The following is a 19,694-nucleotide window of genomic DNA, read 5'->3' on the forward strand; positions in this document are numbered from 1 at the left end:
AATTGGCTTTTTAGAAATGTTCCTGAAAACTTTATATTTGTCAACCCAGAAGTAGGGTTCCTTAAAATCGATGGCAACTCTGGCAAAGCTCTTGCACAATTTGGCAGCGTTAATTAAGTGAAGTTGACAACCCTACGCATACTGTTTTATAGTGTTGGACAACGTCTTTCACACTCTCTAAAAGTGGCCTTAAAGAAGACATTTTGTGAATTCGTTCTCAAATCTTTACTACGAAACATCAAAATGTAACAATATTCATATTTGTAATACTAAGTGTGGAGTGCGGAGTGCAGAGTGACTCAGAAAAGTATGCTAACCGTTTATAAGTATCTACGTAGCTTATCTCTAAATGCGATATCTTTTCGCTTTGATGCGATTCTTGCGTTTCTTGCGTGTGGTCAGCTTGATGTATCGGACTTTTCCGCCATTTCCTGCTGGACTGGTCAAGCTCGTGGCTGGAGCGCTTGGTCGCGATCGCTGACGTGGGCGCGGTCGGATGGGCGTAGCTTTGGTGGGCCGTGGATAACTATTGTATGCAGCGCTGGGCGTGGCTTGCCAGGCGGAGCTGCCCGTGGGATCGGCGCTGTCATATTCGTTGTACATGCTGCCAGTGTTGCCATATTCGCTGTACCTGTTGTCCGCGTGGCCAGTGTTGCCATACTCACTGTACATGCTGCCATAGTAGGGCCCAAAGTTGTTGCCACTGACCTCATTGAGAAAATCATCGACACTGGGCACCGCACTGAGCGCATTATTGTGTCCGCTAAATGCCGCTGCGCTGTCGTCCTCGCTTTCGCCCAGCTCCGCCCAAGACTTGGCTGCATCCATGTACTGTTCGTTGGGTTCATCTGGCTCGGCGTAGCGTGTGTCCGCCTCGTCCTGGTAATCGTCGAACTGCTCATCACTGTTCGACAGCAGCTGCTGCGGCTTCTGCTTAGGTCTGCTCCGCAGCTTGCTCAAGTGGGTGACCTTCTTGCGCTTGCGTTGTCGGCCCCCGAACTTGGACTGGTATTCGCGCTGTAGGGCAGCCATAAAGTTGCCATTGAGCAGCTCATTGTTCTCGAGTTCCGGTTCCGTTTCAGCCTCTGGCTCCGCTTCCAGTTCCAACTGCTGTTGCAAGCGCTGCCGTTGGGCTGCTGTAATGGATGTTAGCAGCTGTTGCAGCAGTTGCTGCTGCTGCAGCATTGAGTTGCTGCGGCTGCTGCTGCTGCCACTGACGCTGCTGCCAAGCTTCACTGTGGCCGGTGTCGTGGCTGGCAATGCTGCAGTCAACTCTGCCGCCTGCTGCTGGTTGTAGTTATCGAATAGAGCTGGTCCATAGTTCGGCTTCAATGTGGGCATCGACATGGCCATGGGCGTGTCTGCTGTGGCCATTAGCTGCTTTACGCTGGGCGCCATGCCGCCGCTGCCGCTGGCCGTTGTCGTGTAGCCCAGCAGCGAGACATGCGGCTTGCCCACAGGCGGCGCGGCAACAGGCATCAGCGGCTGCGGCGCCGCGACTGGAAGTGGGAAATGCTTGTAGACCTTGTGAAAGTGCGTGTGCTGACGCACAACTTCCGGCATGTGGAGACGTATGTGTACCCTAGGGAAACAGATTAAAGGTAACTTGCTTTCGCTGAACGGAAGAACTATGAAAGCTTTAAAGTTATGGATTCAGATATATATGTTTTCTGTGTGAACTCAGCTTGGGTCTAGATCTGTGTTTTGGGCGATCTGTAAAACTTAGGTAACTATTTTGCAGCTTTACTCGGAATTTCCAATCTTGCAGCTTTTAGAGTCACTTTTACAGTTTGAGAGCGACTCGTAGTAATTTACCTACAATCAAACAATTGCTTTGATCTCACTAATTTGTATCTGACGATCAAATCCAACTGTCAAAAGTCACCTAATTCGAAAATCGCTCTATAAAAGTGAGTAAAAGATGAAGACATCTGCTTCCTTTCATCCCCTTCTTTATCTATCGTTAGCTTCCCCAAAAGATGGACTGGCTTCTTAACTAGTTCACAGTCACAGTCACAGTTTAACGGTCACTGCTACTCCGTCTTGTGAACAGTTTTAAAGCCAACTAAAGATAACAAAGTCACGAAACCTCTTTGACACTCGATAGCTGTCTCTAGTGATTGACAGCTCTGTTTTCTGCCTGTAGAGAGTATGGCGTAGTTAGTTACGCTTCAACTACATTTTCTCTTTTTCTCTGTTTCGTGTCCTTACCGCTCGCCGCTGTTGCCTGCCGCTGCGTTACCTTCCAGCCAGGCCACAATGAGCCACAATATGGCAAACGATATGGGCGCGGGCATGACAGAAGTCCTAGCTGCTCAGGGTCCTGCCGAACTGCTGCTGCTGTTGTTTAATCCTGGCGTTTGGACGCCTTTAAAGCTGGACAACTTCTGACAAAGGCCGCTGCGTAGTCGCCCACTTTTATTGGCTTTCGCGAGAGAAAAACAAAAACGAAAGAAATGGCAAAGCAAACGGCGCACAGATCACATTTCGTTAGTGGAGTGGGTGGGCGTAGGGGGCGGTATTTGGTCGAAGGCCAAGAGGATTGAGGGGGCATCTTCAGCTGCACCTCACGTTTCCAGCTGCTGCACTTTTTTGAATGCAATTTTCCATTTTACTTCGGTGCGTTCGTCTATACGCGGCATCAACTATTTTTCCTTATGCCTTGTGTCATTCGATAGCATCGAGCCAAGTCCCCCTACGCCTGCAGCCCCTTTGGAGCCATTGAAAACGCATGCGTAACGATTTCAATTTCATTTCCAAAGTAACGCAGTTCATTTTCCTCTCTGCTGCTGCTGCTTTTCTTCACTTCTTTTTATTGTTTTTGCTGGAGTCTTGCGTTCCAATTGGTGCTCAGCTGTCGACTCCGTAGATGCCATAAAAGTGAATAAACTCAAGAGATGAAACCCAAAGAGAAGTCCAAACCAAAGACCTTGACAATAATGGCGAATGGCAGGCAGCGAAGAAGACGAATTGAGAAAGGTCAACAATGGAGCCGGAAATTGTAGGAAAAGCTTGACGATGCTTTTGCAGGTTATATGGTTTGACAAGCGAATAAAAAGTATAGAAACGACCAAAATGTAAAAGCTGATTTAGGCAACTCTTCCTTCCCATCTCCTTCATATACTCTTCTATAATAATCTACGCATATCTTTAAAGAGTCTGGTCTGATTGTAAAATCTCTCAAGGTTCGTTCCAGCTTTGACTGTGGGAAACTTTAGTTGTGACAGTTTTTTGCATGAGCCAGCTAGTATATCCAATAAGTACTATTTGTCTGCCATTCACAATTATCCTCGATTGTGTTTAACAAATTTTATATCAATTTCGATTGGCATAGAACAGCTCAAGCTCCTTGCATAACCTTTCACAGCGTTCAGACAGCATATAAACAGCTTCTTTCAGCTTACCTAACCTTGGTTAAGTGCCAAAAAATAGCTTGAAAACAGCCACAAAAAAAAATAAAGGGAAAAAGAACGAATTTTCATGCGCTTTTCCAAGTCACTAAACAGCAAAGTGTAAGCGGAAAATCAGAAGCGGCGTAGGGGCAAGGTGCAAATTGTCTGCAAGCAACGCATTCCTGGTAACAGCCACGATAAGGAAACGTCTGTTCAAGGTTGGTTTTTACTTTGCTGATTTTCCCCGAAAAAGAAAAGTAAGAAAAAGTAATGCGACGAATGAAAGTGTTTTTCTTTGGCCAAGGATAACCACAAGCAACGCTAAAGAAAACTTTAAAGATGGCGTTGGCATTGAAATGGAGTGGAAAAGGGTTTTCCCGCAAATGGAACTGCTTGGGAAATTGTTCACTAAAACGAAACCTAAACGTTCCAATGGCTTTTTCCTCTTATATGATGATGACGAGGATGATGATGATGTTGTTGTTACCAGAGCTATAATAATAAAAATCGTAATGATAATGATAATAATATTGCGTGAAAAATATGCTTACAACAGCAAGAAGAAGACGCAGAAGCAGCGTAAAGAGAACATATACACCGTTAAATGCCAGCTTGTTGCTTCTTATGCTTACCTTTTTCTCGGTGCAAGCAGCTTGCCAGACGTGACACGAAGCAGATAAAAGAGGAAGCAGAGGACGGAGTTGCGGCAGAAGGGGTGGAGAAAATGTGCTTCGGCCAGATGGTAGCGAGTGCGAAGGCAGAAGCGTAAAGATTAACAAGTCATGATTATTAGAGCTGATGTTGTCGCGGAGAGAGGTAGCAGGGGTAAAAAAGAAAAAAGTAGAAAAGAGTTGAAGCAGAATGTGTTGAAAATGATTATAAAGTTACGAGCGAGTTGATTGGCTGCCTACCTCAGGCTGACCTCTAATTTCAAGTGGTTTTCCACTCAACATGTCTCCCTGGTCACGTAAACATGTATCTATGCATGTTGCGTGCACAACATTTGACCCGTACAGAGTAAATGTAGTTTGTTGCTTGCAGCATGTTTCTCACACAACGACACGCAACATTTTCGGTTGGCAACATAAGCAATTGCAACATCTCACGCTATACGCACAAGTAAGTGCATGTTGTCAACATGTTGCCAAGCTGACCTTGGCCTAGGCAGTCAAACTCAGAGCAGCCAGAGCAGAAAGCAGTTGATCATGCGCTCTCGTCCATTCGCTCTGTCAACATGTTGCCTGGGCAACTAGTTCAAGCTCATGTTAATGACTCTTCTTCAAGTGTAGTTGTTGATGTTGCCGCTCTCTAGCTCTGGGTCATTGTCTTGTGTCGGGTCTCTGTGTGCGTGTGTAAATCTACGCTCATGTAAAGCTTGAGCTTGTTGTTGTCTTGCGTTTCAGTTATTGTTGTCTTCTTCCATTTATTTTTATTTAGCAAGCTCATTGCTCGATGTCGCACCGTCTCGCTCTGTTGTTGTTTCGTTACGCATTTGCGTTCAGTTTATAATTGTTGTTTATTTTAGCATTTGGCTTTTACCATTATTTTAAATGCTTTTATTGCGCCTCATCATCATCGTAATGTTTAATGTTAAATGCTAATGTTAATGTTGTTGCTAATGGTCATCATCAGTTACGCCCCTGGGTCATTGGCATCTGCCGGTCAGTTGGTTGCTCTTACTTAAGTCGACTTCCCTTTCGCTCTCTCGGTGTCTCTGGCTCTGTCTCTTCTCTCATACGCCCTTTAATTGCAATCGTGAAAGGCAAGCGCGCAGCCTGTTAGCCAGATTACCGGCCAGCAATTGTGTATAAGAGTCGTGTATACCCTGTAAGCGATTTAATGAAGTGGATGATCTATGTTTTTTTCTCGCAATGTATAATAAAAATTGGCTTATATATTTTACTTATATTGAGCTTGAATTGTTTTTTTAGACAGGGTATCTCATAGCCATTGATTAGTCGCGAACGTTTTTTATGTGTATTATTTTGATGATGTCACGTTGGGTGTAGCTGACAATGTTTCCTATGGCTTCCTGTCTTTACCAACTTGTTGCTATTGTTCTTCTACATGTTGCGGTGCTGTTGTTGTTGGTATTTCGTATTACATTTGTTGCTGTTCTTGTTGCTGTCATGTCCGGCGGCAAAAGTTTGTTCCCCACTCTCTTCGTGTGCTTGTTGCTGTTGACCAATTATTTTCTACAGGCCATTGGGAAAATGCCTACAGAGATTCTTTGGGGTCTACAAGCTGTTCTCTTTATTGTTGTTGTCATTGCCGAGTTATTAGCCATCATTAAAAGAATACCGTTACACATAATCATTTAACAGTAAGCGAACAACAACAAGCACAGCTCTAGCACATTTTTTGCTCTTGTTGGAATTGCTGTTATTCTTTTCCTTCCTCTGCTTTCCCTCCGCTCAAAGTTTTTTTTAATGGAAACAATTTGCATCGGCAAAGCCAGATGAAAAACAGGACAAATAAAGTTGAAGAATTAAACTTTTCTACTTGAGTAATTACTATCGATAGCTATGAATTTTGCAGCTGCATTTTACCGCAGAGATTTTGCTTTGGAAAAAGTTTTACTTTAATGAAAAAGTTCTTAAAACAATTCTCTTACATTACGCGTACAATATAAAAGTCTGAACAATATTTTAGTTGAGTTTTAATGGATGCATAGTCAATTTGCATTTGTTCTTAATTCGTAAAAATAATCTTAGTTAGCTTTTAACGTATTTTTTCATAGCTCTAAGCCATTTTCTTTTGAGTTCTATGTGAAACTTTCACCTCCTTTATAACAGTGTGGCACGTTTGGCCTGCAAAACTCTGCTACTCTCGCAGCAACTGGCATTGCAACGGCTACAATTTGGTTTTGTAATTTTGTTTGTGTGCTTCCTGGTTCGGCGACTCCGCTGAGATTTGCAATGCCAAACAGGCATGGCCCAGACATGATCTCCATAAATACATTCAAATGCTCGTATATCTCAGAGACTGGTTGTAGTTGCTGGACCTGAGTTCTTTTAAATGATGTCAGCTAACAAGAGTTTAGTTTTTATTTTTTGTTTCTTTCTGGTTTTAGTTGCCAGATTCTGGTTTTTCCATAGCTCAGTTATTTTCTTTTTGAGTGAGCGACCAGTGTTTGTCTGGGCGTTCCATTCCACTCATTCCACACTATCTCAATCCGAAATCGACCATATTAATACGATTAGCATTTTGATTGGCGATTATTAATATCGCTTTGATTTGCCTTTTACCATTTGCCATTTGTTGTGGCAAGTTCATTGAACGAATGAAGAAATCATTTGCCATTTAATAAACGACGCTTCTTCGTATTGGCGCTCTATTACTTCTATTCCCTGGCCACACACTCCACGGGCCGCACTCTAATGACTTCCCAAAGCTGATTCGATTCGCTTCGATTCAAGTGACCCAACGCGAACCGCGTCGGACGTGCGTGCGTGCCACTAATGTGAATTTGATTAATTTAATTAATAATATACAAATTTATGGCTATCTATCGAGCCTGTATATAGAAATTATACTAATCGTTCAGCTCGAACACAAAGGAAGAGAAAGAGTATTATTCATTTCGCTAGCGCCCCCAGCCAATTGTTTACCCGAGTGTTAAACTGTTGACATACTCTCATAGATAATGCCATGACCTCATCATAGAGAAGAATAGAATACGCTTATGGTCGGAGAAATGTTTACGTTTGTGGACACATAAAGCCGGTTACGTCAGTCACTTTGGTGCGTGGGTATTATGTGAATTTCGATGAAGCCAACCGACTCTGATTATGTATTTTATGTTTTATTTAGATTTTAAACTATATGCAACTTGCCTAGACGTAAGGTTCTTATATTCTAATATTTGTTCTTCATCTTTTTGTCTTCTCCCTTGCACTGCATTCTTGGGCCCATTCATATATTTATCACTTCATTCACCTTGATTTCGTCTTCAACTCTTTGTTTGCTCTGCGTCTTCTCTCTATTCGCTGATTGCTTCACATTTGCATTCCTGTTCGCAACTGCCATGCCCTGATTGGCCCATTAACGCGGCGTGTTCCTAATAGTCGTCGACATTATTACCGAAGCATTTCCACCAAACACGTGCAACATTTGCATTCAATGAACTTAGCAACCAGCCAACAGCCACTCGCTGACTGTAAATGTGTTAACCCATTAGAGCCCCCTTGACTGTCGCTCGCAGCGATCAAATTTGACGCCCGTGAGAGATGCCAACTTCAACGTCGTCGCACATTTTCCACTCGGTTGCGTTTTTCAGCGTGGACAAATGTCACATTAGATCAGTTGATAGAAACAATTTTTTGCTCAATACACTGAGAGTAAACAGTGAAGCTAAGTCGACTTTAGAAAAAATAGGTTTAAAGAGAAAGCATAGCAAATTTTTTTTTTTTTGTTTAATTGTTGTTTTTATTTGCAATCTGTCTGATACTAGACAATAAACAAATTTGTTAACAATAAAATTACGTAACCAGAAGTATAGCAAATGAATTATAAAATTAAATAAAAAATATAACAGCTTTGTTCATAAAAATAGTAGTGCAACTGAGCACCAAATGTTGGACAACAAAATTTGCTGATAATCTTAATATTTTGACAACGTTTTGAAATGAATATTAAAATTAATAAATTTACTTATTAATTTAGATATTTTTTGGGTTACAAATTTAGGAACGTGCACTTTTTGGCCCAATAAAACATTTTTATTTATTTTTTTAACTATTTTCATCCAGCACTACTATTTCTATGAACGGTCGATTTTCAATGCATCTCTCTACAATCAAATCGCGAAAAACTAATGAATTGATCATGCAGTGGGAGCCGCAAGTTTTTGCGGCATATTCTGAAAACAAAGAAAATTACGGAAGGAAATTGAGAGTTTCTCAAAATAAAACATATAAAAACATAAACTTAAGAACTTCTAATGATAATTCTCTTAATGATAATTCGCTGTCGCTTTAATGACTGCGCCGCGTTAGATCTTTGGTGATAAGCTGTGCCACTAGGGCTGGTGAGAGAGAGATACAAAATTATACAATTTTATAGGCAGGTATTCGTAATTATTCAGCACGTCAATCAAATTATGGCGTGAAAATGCTCACCAGTAATTGGAACTTGGAGAGGTAGAAAAACCAGTTTCTGCCGTGTCAATTCTCATCAGCTCTTGATTTGTCACTTCAATACCTGCACACACGCGCACACGTTGAGTGCACATACTCTTGCCATTTTTCACACCTCATCACTGCTCTCTTTTTTTCTATGTACTTGCTATATTTTTTTTATTATTATTTTGCTTGTGCCGTTTGTGTCGGTAAAGTTTTTTGATATCATGAGCGTGGCTTCAGCATGACTGTTCGCCAGGCATACCGAGCGGTGGATGGGGGGTGTTTGGGGCGAGTTAGTCTGGGGTCTACAAGTGTCACCGTATAAAAGTAGAATCCAGTGTGCAGTGCCCTTCGCCCATAATCGTGCACAGCACTTGAGTGTGAGAACGTGAATGTGTCTGGACATAGAAGCTAGAGTAAACGCTCCTATGCGAGATCCCCTCAACTTGGCCACCGCCCTGTTCCTGCAACTCTGGTGTGTCATTCACACTGTGGCTGAGGCGACGGCTTTTTCGACTTTTTCCTCTACTCTCGGATAGTATTTTTTTATTTTCTTTCGTTTTTCGTGTCGTGTGTTGCGAGTTTTTAGCAAACTCATTTATGTAGTTTTCGCTACTTGTTTACTTAAAGTTCAAGTCGAGTGTTGTTTTTACAAATTGTTAGACACATGTGTCTGTGTGTGTGCTGACTCTGTGTGTGTGCAACACAAAGCAATGCAGACAGCAGAAAGGAAAAGAGCGACCTGGTCAGGCAACAGCCGGTTCTATGTCTCCGTCAGCCACAGCCACAGTCGCAGCCACAGCCACTGTCACAATCACATTCGCATTTTCTCTCTCTCCGTTTTGGTGCCCCTTTGATGTTGACCTTAGTTTTAATGCTCTCCTTTTGTTTTTCAGTTGGGTTCAGTTTGGCTTTCCAACTGGATTACTGACGAGTTTTGTAATTAAAGTTGAAGTAAGTGTTGGCCCGGCTCGAGCTGCATTAGAATAGCGAATTAGTTGGTGTTTGAAATGAATGCGGTGATTAGTTTACTAAAAGGTAGTCGAAGGGTAAGGTCAAGGTTTATATTTACATACATTTTAGCTTAAGTTGTTATCTAAACACGAAATAATCTGTGTTTCGGCTGTGACTTTAATATATCATTATTTATTTATTTTACCTATTTATAAATTTGAGAGCCAACATTTTAGCTATTTAGGCAATTATCTAAATTATCTATCGGCGCTGCTGCTTTCTTCACTGACAACAAATTTACTTGAGCCTTTACTTGTGTCGCAAATTAACACAATTTCTAGTCCCTCAGTTTTTTTTTCTGCTAAATCACATCAAATACAATTATAAAACTATTAAAAGCAAATCTCTACTTCTTCAGTCAGCCAGTTTGTCACGCTGTCAGCAGCACGCAGCAGGCAAAAGATTTTGCTCAAAACTTATGCCGCCCTTTCATATACTGTTGCTGCCCCATCACCAACCCCCACAACCACCCTCAACCCCCTTTCTCCTGCTGTGCTGTATTTTTCCATTAAGCTGGTCATCAGACGTTACAAATTAATTATATTTGCAGTGAGCAGTGCTCGGGCGGGCTCTGTTCGCTCCATTAAAACTAAAAAATGCAATTACATGTAACGCCTGGGGGTATGCAATGGAGCAGCAGGAACGCAGGAGCTAAGCAGGACGTCAGCGTTAGCCTTGCGCTTAATTTGCCGCCAGGCTATCGAAGCTTGGCCATTGAATTTGGGCAACAAATAAGCACAGGCAGGGGCAATTGGGCAATGGTATGTGTGTTACCACCAACAGAGAGCCGGGATAATTCGGCATGAAGATCGCAATGAGATTGTGCGACACATTTTTAATTTCATTTAAGGCTTGTTGGCAAAAGCTATTAGCCGGGTTTTATTTATTTTTTTTTTTTGGGAAATTTGTATTATAAAGTAGTTATATTAAATGAAATTCTCAGCAATAAAAATCTGGAAAAAATCTAGACGAACCCTAGCAATGAACAGGCCCATAGAAATTATAGTTTCGTTAAAGAGAGTAGAAAGTATTCCAGAGACATCATCAAGTCTACAAGGACTATATACAGTATATATAGGTTATATGTAGTAAGTTCTCATAGAGAGTAAATTGTATAAAATCTTAAACCACTTTGTCGTTACCTCTAAAGAAATGCTACTGCTCGAATGTTGCCCTCCATCCAAGCAGCATTCACTTGATGTTGTCCCCAGCATCGTCGCAGACCTTGAGCCACGGCACCACCTGCGACATCTTTGACTGCTTCTCCTGCATCTTTATCCACTCAGCTGCATCCAGCTGCAAATTGAAAGAAAATAACTGGCTCTATCGCTCGGAAGAGGGGGAACTTCACCTTCATACCTCATTCGGCTGCGTTCTGGCCCTGTTGCAGATAAGACAAAATGACAGCGTCTGCCGTCGCGTCCGATGCCGACAAAGTGACGACACTTGTGGCCCTGGCTCGACCCCATAACCGTTGCCCTCTACCATGCCTGCCTGTTGCTGCTGCTCCCCTAGGTCCCTCTCTCTCTCCCCTCTGCCTGGCCCTGTGGTGGTCGCTGTTGTATACGAGTTTATCTTTTGGAGTTTATTATCATTACACAGCCATATGGCAAAATATTCAGCAGGAGGCTGTGGATAAGCGGGAGGCAAAGTTTGACGTCAGCCTCGTCAGGCAGGCGCCAAAATTGTTGCGCTACATGGGAGTCCTTGCAGCGAAATACACTTGACAAAAAAGTGTTTACTCAAAACGAAATATTTATTTGAAATCGAGAAACCTTGTACATAAAAAGAGCAGCTCGATAGAGACTTAGATCGTTTTTAAGATTGTTAAATAATTTCAAATAGTCACGAGAAAAGTTTGTTTCAATTGTTAGACTACGTTCCGTTCAGTTGCCCTATATAGAAGGTTTGCTTGTCATGAGCTGCGTCATTCCTAATCCTATTATTATCATTATAATCTCCATTATTATCTTCATTATCATCATTATCACTGTTGGCCTTATCTGCATAAGTGTTGGGTCATACTCACTGTCGGTTTAGCTGTCAGCTCATATTTTGCATGTTTTTAATGGGCTGTGTGCAGCACTAGGTATGTGTGTATGTGTGTATCTGTGTATCTACAGGCGGTCGGGGGCGCTTGTAGCACTCGGCTGTGGCTTGTCATGTTGCGTACATTTTCTAAAACGTTTTTGTGCAAATGTGGCGCAAAATTCTCTGCGCATTTCTTTCAACTAACCAAAACCCCCTCTACCCTTTACCCTTTGAAATCCACTTTCCACCCCCACACACCGGCACCCGTTTCCTTGCTAGGGGCGTGTGTTTTCATAATGCGCCATAAAGTATGCAATGTTATTTTGCGCTTGATGAATTTTTCCACGTTGTACAGTTTAGATTGTTGCTGTTGTTGTTGCTGTTGCCACTGTTGTTGCAGCTAGTGTGGCAGGTAATTCACATAGTGTGTTGTACAGTGAATTTCATCCAGCACAAAGTAAATTAATGTGCAACACTTTTTAGATGAGTACACGCTCAAATCCTTTGAGTGGACTGCTGATCCTGACATTTAAATGTGGCTCCCAAATGCTGTTAACACTTGCAATTGCTTGAGTAAATTTTGCTAAATAGTATTACACGGAGATTAAAGTACTTTAAAGAAATTGCTAGGTGAGTTTTTCTTTCAAAATTTGAGCTTGCTTCGTACGTCGAATTTACTGAAGAAATCTTAATTGTTTGTAGTTCGTCTAGGTATTTCATTGTGTACCGTACAAATTGCTTGTGGGAAATCTTGTTGATTCTGCCCTTTGCACTCTATCTCATTAAATTTTTTTCCTAATATTTCATGCTACTTCTCATGCAGTGCTTTTTTCTTGATCTCTCTTTGTCTCTATCGTTTTGTGTATCTCACTCATCGCATGGCTTTTTCTGTTTCCCTCTCTCTCTCTCGCTAATGTAGCTCTTTTATCTTTATATACGTTTCTCTATTTCTTTCTATTTCGCTCTCTATCTCCTCCCTGCTCTCTACCTCGGTCATCGCTCAGCTCTCTTCCTTTCTCTATACTTCTTTCTTTTTCTCTATATCCTTCTCTCCTTTTCTATATTATCGTAATTTTTTTATATTTCGCATTGTTCAATTTCTATTATATAGTAGCTGCTAATGGTTTCATTGGCACATCAGAAAAAAAAATCATTTTCGACTAAGACGACGATCCCGAATTCCCGTGATTGTCATGTCGGTAGCTACGTGTCATTTGCCAGCACAGGGCGACAATTTGCCAAAAAGAAAAAAAGCATGCAAGCAAAGTAAAACTGGAGAAAAGCAAAGTAGAAAAGCCAAAAATAAAGTCGATGTTTAATGGCGCACAAAACACGCCGTAATGAAAATGGCAATGTGTAACCAGAGAAAGGGAGAGAGACGGAGAGAAGAAAATGAAAGCAAAAATAGTTTTGAGAAGGCAGCGGAGAAATGGGAGAAGAAGTAGAAGAAGAAGAAGCTGCTGCTGCGTTGGCAATGCAAAGTTATTTGATTAAGTCACTTACAAGCTGGATCCTTTGCGAAGGAAAGACTCTGAGCGAAAGTAATGCCACTCAGGGTTGGCCAACGCCATGTAATATTGACATATTGAACAAACGTGCGCCAAAACCGCGCCAAGTGCAACAAAGCTGCCCGAAGAATGGAGAGAACGAGTGAAGTTCTCGAACGGCGGACACGCTAGCCAGCCAAGCAGCCAGGCAGGCAGACAGACAGGCAGGACTTAAAGGACTAAATTCATATTAAAAGTACGCGCAGACATGACAGCGGCAAAAGCCAGCCAAATGGTAGCTACAAAACCGAATAGCAAAACCAAAAACTGTGAAACACCAGAACCCAAAAAACTCCCCAAACTCAAAGCCAGCCGCCTGCAAGTGCAAAAATTCTAAAATATATTGCACAGGCAGCAGCCCCAATCTCGCGCTGCCTCTCTCTCTCGTGCAGCATAGACGCACGTACAACAGGCTGCGACGCCCCAGCCTTCCCTTTCGCTGAGTGCCCTGCGTGGCAAGTAACCAACGTCGGGACACATTTTCTAATAATGTTTCAGCGTCACGTATTAATGCGTTTGTTTGTATCTTCATTTTACCCGCTGGCATTTTAATGTATTTATTTTTTCTCTCCTTGGCCTTCTCTCCCCATCCGTTTCTATCTATCTCTCGCTCTCTATCTGTATCTTTGGGCGCTAGGAGTACATTCAATCTCTCGCCCTCTCAGTCCCTATCCCGTTCTCCCTCTCCCTCTCGCTCTCTCTCTCTCTCTCTAGGGAAGTTTGTCATGTTTGTGCATGCGACACACTCGCCGGGTTAATAATGAAGTACGTTTACGTGTAAACTCTATTCTAATATGTATGCTAAAAGCTCTCTGCCCAGACACCATCCCCACCACTACTTTTGCAAGCTTTCTGCACTTTTTTTTTTAAATTTATTTTTCGTTTTCTATTACTCTGGTGTTTAGGGTTGTTGGGTTGCTGATGGTATTTTATATGTGTGTAATACGTTGTTAAAATTAATTATTGCTTTGGCCGTGTTTCGCTCGAAAGTTGGTTTTTGCAGCTATTAGAAATGTTGTAGAAATATTTGGCTAATGGCTGTGCACATGCATGAAGTACTCCAGATATTAGTTTCGTCAATTAGTATTGCTAAAAGCGAGCGAGGAACAAGTTGAAGAGGTATGAGAGAAACTAATACTGCAATTCTAAAATGCTAAAATTGGTTAGTTATTAATAATAACTTTTTATCTTCTCCAGCTCTGCATCTATTTTTCTCTTAAAGCTAGTTGGTTTGCTATGCTCTTTGATGAGTTTTGACCATGTCCTTAACTCCTCCCAATATCATTCTACCTTTTTCCAACTTCAGCCAAGCCTCGACTCCTAACATTTTCTCACGTTTGCTTTGTGCTGTATTCGTAAACGTTTAAACAGCTGTTGCTTCTAAAGCCCATGGACATTAATTTAATTTTACATGTTTACAGGCTGTTATTTTTGCTTTATTTTAACATCTCTGGCACATCGAGTCCATATGCTAAATTATCTTGGACTCTCCACATTTTCCATCCTTTATTGACTCTGCTTCAGAGCACACTTAACTCAAGCATAGAAACTTTTTGTGGCTTGTTGACTTAACTGCTGTCCCTTTAGCCGCCCTCGTGCTTGTTTAGCCATTCATAAAAACCTACTCTCAACCACGCTGACCCACTTCAGCAGCAGCACCACCAGCCTAACTAAAGCTAAAGCCAAATAGCATGTTTTTCTCAAAAAAAAAAAGAAGAGGATGAAGTCTACTGCCTACTTCTGGGCATCTAATCACGCAGCTGGCAATGCGCTACGACAGCTCAGTTTACCAATTCTATTAAAATTCTTCTCAAAAGTCACACGGAAGCAGAAAGAGGCAGGAAAACAGAGTGAGAGAGAGAGAGAGAAGTCAGTTAAGGACAACTACATATTAGAAAAGTATTAAATTACAACGCCCATGCAGAATACACGCCTCTGTTTGCACAATGTCCTTGCAGCGACCGGCAGTAGTGGCTCTCTGTGTCCTGTGGCTATCCTTTTTCTATTTCTAGATACTCTCTGCCTTTTTGTCTTGTGTTTTTTGCGTCGCATCATGAAAATTATAGGTTCTGCGTCCTTCGGTTTGGCCAGTCCGTTCGGCAATGTGTGAAGTCATCGCTTTATAATCAAGTTTTCCTTTCAAGTTTCCTTTTCCTATTTTCCCAAATATTCCACTCTCTCTCTTCTCTATCTCTCATTCTGGTCCATATGCTCGCACAAATTGTCGCTTGGCCGGCAGAATATGTGACTAGTTGTGTGTGTGTGTGTGCGTGCGTGTGTGTGTGTGCTTATATTTTACTCCTTTTGCCGTTTACTTACTGCTGACTGTCGTGGATGTCCTGACGTGTCCTGCTCTGTCTCTGCGCTGTGCAGCTGCCATGAAAATTAAATTGACCGTAGCTGCTTAAAGTTATTAAAGTCGAAAGGCATCCGACTTAGCTCCCATTCCCACTAACATAATATTTAGAAAAGGCCGAACAGAACTTTCACACTGGATGTGCAGACCAGTGAATGCCCTTTAAGCATAGAGAATTTGCCTTTAATAGTCATTTAATCGTAGTGTATTTATAGTCGCATATTTGTTGCTTGTTTTTTCTGTCTGATTGGTTGAGTCAGCTAAATATGTGAGAGATTTTGCACAGTTTTAGACCCTCTGTGTGTCCGTGGCTTGAGTAGGCTCAGTTGACAGGACTTGCATGACATCAGCAGGTTGCTCGAGATTGTTGGCAGCTAATCGGATTCTCATAAAACACGTACTTCAGCCGATAACTTTAAATTGATGCTGATAGCGAAAACTCATCGATATAAATCAATGAAAATGTTGACACTGTCAAATTGATCTCAAAACTTATTAAAAATGCAAGACAAAGTTATTTGCATGTGGAATTTTAGCTTGGTTTAAAGTAAAGTTTTAAAGATTTATTTTATTTTTGTATTTTTATATATTAGCTAGGTAAAAATGATAAAGGAAATTTTAGTTGAGCTTTTAATGAGTTTATTTAGTTGAAGGTATTGCGAAAATTTTTATTTGATTTGTAGTATTTTTAGTATACTTTGCTGTGCACAAATAATTGATTGATTGATCTTGATGGAAATTATATGAAAAATTTAGTTGAGCTTTCAATGAGTAAAATTAGTTCAAGGCATAACATTTTTTATTACGTTCAATTGATGCCGCTTATTTCCTCAGACTGTGCGGGGCGTTTAGCTCAAAGCCTTAACTCTTGAGCAGTGACTTCATTACTACTAATTCTATTTTATTTAAGCTTATCTTGATCTCTTTAGCCTTCGCCTGTTGTTGTTTACAGCGAAGTTGACTTGGATGCGCTGCCAGTCCACGTGTCTAGAGCTCTGTCTCCTGAGACTATAGGAATTAGTAGATCCCTATGTAGCACTGAGTTTCTCATAAGTCATTTAGCTTATGTTTATCGATTATTTGTGGTATATTCAAGAAGTCCTCTTCATTTACTCAGTTAAGAGTTTAGAGAGCTCTTTCGATTGTATTCGACTATATTCAGCGGATTCGTACACAAAAGGTTTTCGTTTTGTACCGTTTTTCATTACATTTCAGAGCTGCCATTTGGCTTTGATCGTAAGCATTTTATACACATTTTGTTTTTGATTTGATTCATATCAGCATGTCATCAATCTTCGTATCAACATCATCTCAATAATCATTACAGTTATTCGCTTTATTTTTTTTGCGTGTCACTTTCGACTTTCGCGTTCCGTTTTGTTTACACTTTTCATAATTTGCCATTGCATACTTTTTGCGGCGGCTTCCATGCGCTGATTAAACACAGAGAGAGTGAGAGAGATAGAGAACCAGACACTCTCACACAAACACACACACATACAGACAGAGAAATTTTCTTTGTTCTCTGCGCCTTTCTCTTAGCATTCTCGAAACGTTACGTTGGTAATTTCGCGCTCGTGTTTACTTTTAATTTGGTTAAATGAGGCGTAAGTGAGCAAATTTTTTAAGTGCGTTGTAATTTTTAATGAACTTAAAGTACACCTAACAAAAAGAAAAAAGAGAAAGGAGAATAAAAAATTGTGTTATATAATGAGGCAGATACTAAGAGAGAACTCAGGAGCCTAACTTGAGTGCATTTTGCGTGTTTCTTTTCGCTTAATGCTTCAAAATATTTTTTAACTAAGAATTTCTTAAAAAATGATGTATATATACAGATATTTTCCACTATATATATATATATATATATATATATATATATATATATATATATATATATATATATATATATATATATATATATAATTATATATATTTTAATAATATTAAATTATATTAATATCCATTATTTACTTTTATCTTTGCAGGTATGTTCCTTTATGATTGATCACATGTATTCCTGCGTAGGTATGTATTTGGGAATACCCCTAAAATATTAAAGAAATTAAATTCAATTTGTTTTTTGCTTGGTTCGTTTCGGCACAAACAAACTTTCAATAGCTTTACTATTTTTACCGTTCAAAGTTGTTTCTTGTTCCAACTGTACTTAGTACAACTAGGCGTGACTGTACTTTGGAAATGTTTCTCAGCTGCTTTGTTCAGTCAATTGAAATGCTTTCAGTCATCTGCCTTTGTTTTCTAGAAAGTGCGATGCAACCCTAAAATAGTAAATGCATTTACTTTTTTTTTTGCTTCCAAAATAAATGAGTATTTTTAACGTAAGTTTTTAATTATTAAAACGTATTTCTGGATGCCTACTTAAAATTTGTTAAGCTGTGCCAACTCTATTATACCGTTCCCTTGTCTACAACGTTTTTATTCTTTTATTTAGTTCGTTTTGCACATGTTTTTAATATTCTCATCGCGTTGCAATTGTTGACACAGTTTTTTGTGTGTCAATCGTAAACAAAGAAGAAAAAAGAGTTTTCATTGCGACTTTTCATTGTCATCTTGTCGCCTTTATAGAAGCATATATATATAAAAATACATATTTTATTTTTTTTATATTTTAAACTTTTGTTTTTGCTGTTTTTTTTGGCTTGTCATTCAATTCATTCATTTGCCTTGCTGACACTGATCTGTTGGCTGGCTTCCAGTTGGCAATATTCGGTCAAGCGTTTTGGCAACCCTGTTAGCCTGTTAGCCGCGCTGCCGAAGTTGCCAGTCGGCAACAAAGTTTTGAACAAGTTCAAACAGCTAATTTTAGTGGAACTAATTGAATTCGATTTGCTTTCGAAGTAAATGAATAAATATTCAATTCGATATTCAGAAGTGAATTTATTTATTTAGCGCATAATTCAATTATAAAGATGACAACAGCAAATAAAAATATGGCTATACATAATATATATAGAGAGAAAAGGAAATAAAAATCGCATTCGGCGGGTTTCAATTCAAGCAACTGAGGAAAAAACGGCAAACATTGTGCAAATGTCAATTAACTTTGAACGACGACAAAGAGACAAATAGTCAACGAATATATATATATATATATATATATATAGTGTATAAAAGATCTGGAGAGGTTTGGGCATCGGTCAACAATCAAATTCAAATTGATTTTTAATTAATTTTCGTCACATTTTTGTGCCCTTTGAAACGAATGAAAATTGCTGCCAATTGCTGCTGCTGTTGGCCTCACGCTCTCAGCGATGCTACGAATCCAATTGACTTTCAATGGGTGTGCTTCTGTCTGTTGTGGGTGAGTGGGTGGTTGGGTCTACAGGGGTTTGCGTTGTCAACTATTATAAATTCAATTTAGATACGTGATGGATATACGAGAAAAGACGAAACACGAAACAAAATAGAAATGGAAGATGGCATGAGAATTGTGTTAGTTTGTGGTACGTAGTTGTGAGAGAGGGGTGACAACTCTGGTGTGACATATGTAATTGACATAAATAACTCGGAGGCTATTGAAAATTTATATCAATTGAGTTTGCATAGATTAAAGGTATCAATTGCATTTGTGCCTAATAAATTAAATAAACTTGAATAAAATACTGCGAAATTTATGAAGGAAATTATTGGAGCACAGAGAAATTGATACTATATTATAGCTAAAAGTATTAGTAATATTAATTAAACACGCATAAAGTTTTAATTTTTTTTTATTTTTAATATTAAAAAAAAAAAATAATATTAGGATTATTTTATCAATTTTGTTCAATTTTTATTGATATATTTTTTTTAATATTTTAATTATTTTAATATTTAGTTCTTAACAACTGACCAATAAGAGTTGTAGTTTCAGTTAACTTCACATTAGCTCATGTGTCAAGTAGTGTGTCAAAGAAACTTAAAGGCCGATTCCCCCTGCCAATAGATGCAATGCATATGCTTATATATAAATGGTAGAAAAAATTTGTTTGATGAAACATGTACGACAGCATCATTCAAGTGCCTGACAACTCTGCGCCACATATACATATGCGCAAACCCACGCACACACACGCTGACACACACTTGAAACTTTATTGCCTCATGTCTGGTTGGACACTTCACACAGCTGTTTTTGCAAAAACGAATAGCAAAATGAAATTGGCAGAGAAAAATGCAGATAAATTGCATGAATACCGCTTGCTGCACTTATCGTTATCGATAAACTTCAATG

General features: G+C 39.9%; 1 protein-coding gene and 1 long non-coding RNA gene across 2 annotated transcripts; both read right to left on the reverse strand.

Annotated features, from left to right (window-relative positions):
• Positions 1 to 345: 345 nt before the first annotated feature.
• LOC115482781 lies at positions 346 to 2,297 on the reverse strand. The gene is made up of 3 exons (XM_030222767.1): positions 2,212 to 2,297; positions 1,274 to 1,582; positions 346 to 1,096 (listed from the first exon to the last, which is right to left on the reverse strand). The coding sequence occupies exons 1-3, from the start codon at positions 2,295 to 2,297 to the stop codon at positions 346 to 348; spliced, it is 1,146 nt and encodes a 381-aa protein (XP_030078627.1).
• A 13,809-nt stretch (positions 2,298 to 16,106) lies between these two features.
• LOC111593613 lies at positions 16,107 to 17,841 on the reverse strand. Its single transcript, XR_002751056.1, has 3 exons — positions 17,597 to 17,841; positions 17,435 to 17,508; positions 16,107 to 17,125 (listed from the first exon to the last, which is right to left on the reverse strand). It is a non-coding gene; the product is annotated as an uncharacterized LOC111593613 (long non-coding RNA).
• Positions 17,842 to 19,694: the final 1,853 nt, after the last annotated feature.

This window comes from Drosophila hydei, unplaced genomic scaffold (assembly GCF_003285905.1).
Source record: "Drosophila hydei strain 15085-1641.00,03,60 unplaced genomic scaffold, DhydRS2 tig00000063-arrow-pilon, whole genome shotgun sequence".
NCBI classification, from domain to species: domain Eukaryota; kingdom Metazoa; phylum Arthropoda; class Insecta; order Diptera; family Drosophilidae; genus Drosophila; species Drosophila hydei.

What these genes read in the sequence shown, in the direction of transcription:
- LOC115482781 (XM_030222767.1), bottom strand. Translation starts at nt 2,297, where the DNA reads ATGCCCGCGCCCATATCGTTTGCCATATTGTGGCTCATTGTGGCCTGG. An exon ending in GCAGGCAACAGCGGCGAGCG is followed by an intron (nt 1,583 to 2,211) that starts GTAAGGACACGA and finishes CTGTTTCCCTAG; the next exon opens with GGTACACATACGTCTCCACA. An exon ending in AACCAGCAGCAGGCGGCAGA is followed by an intron (nt 1,097 to 1,273) that starts GTTGACTGCAGC and finishes GTTGGAACTGGA; the next exon opens with AGCGGAGCCAGAGGCTGAAA.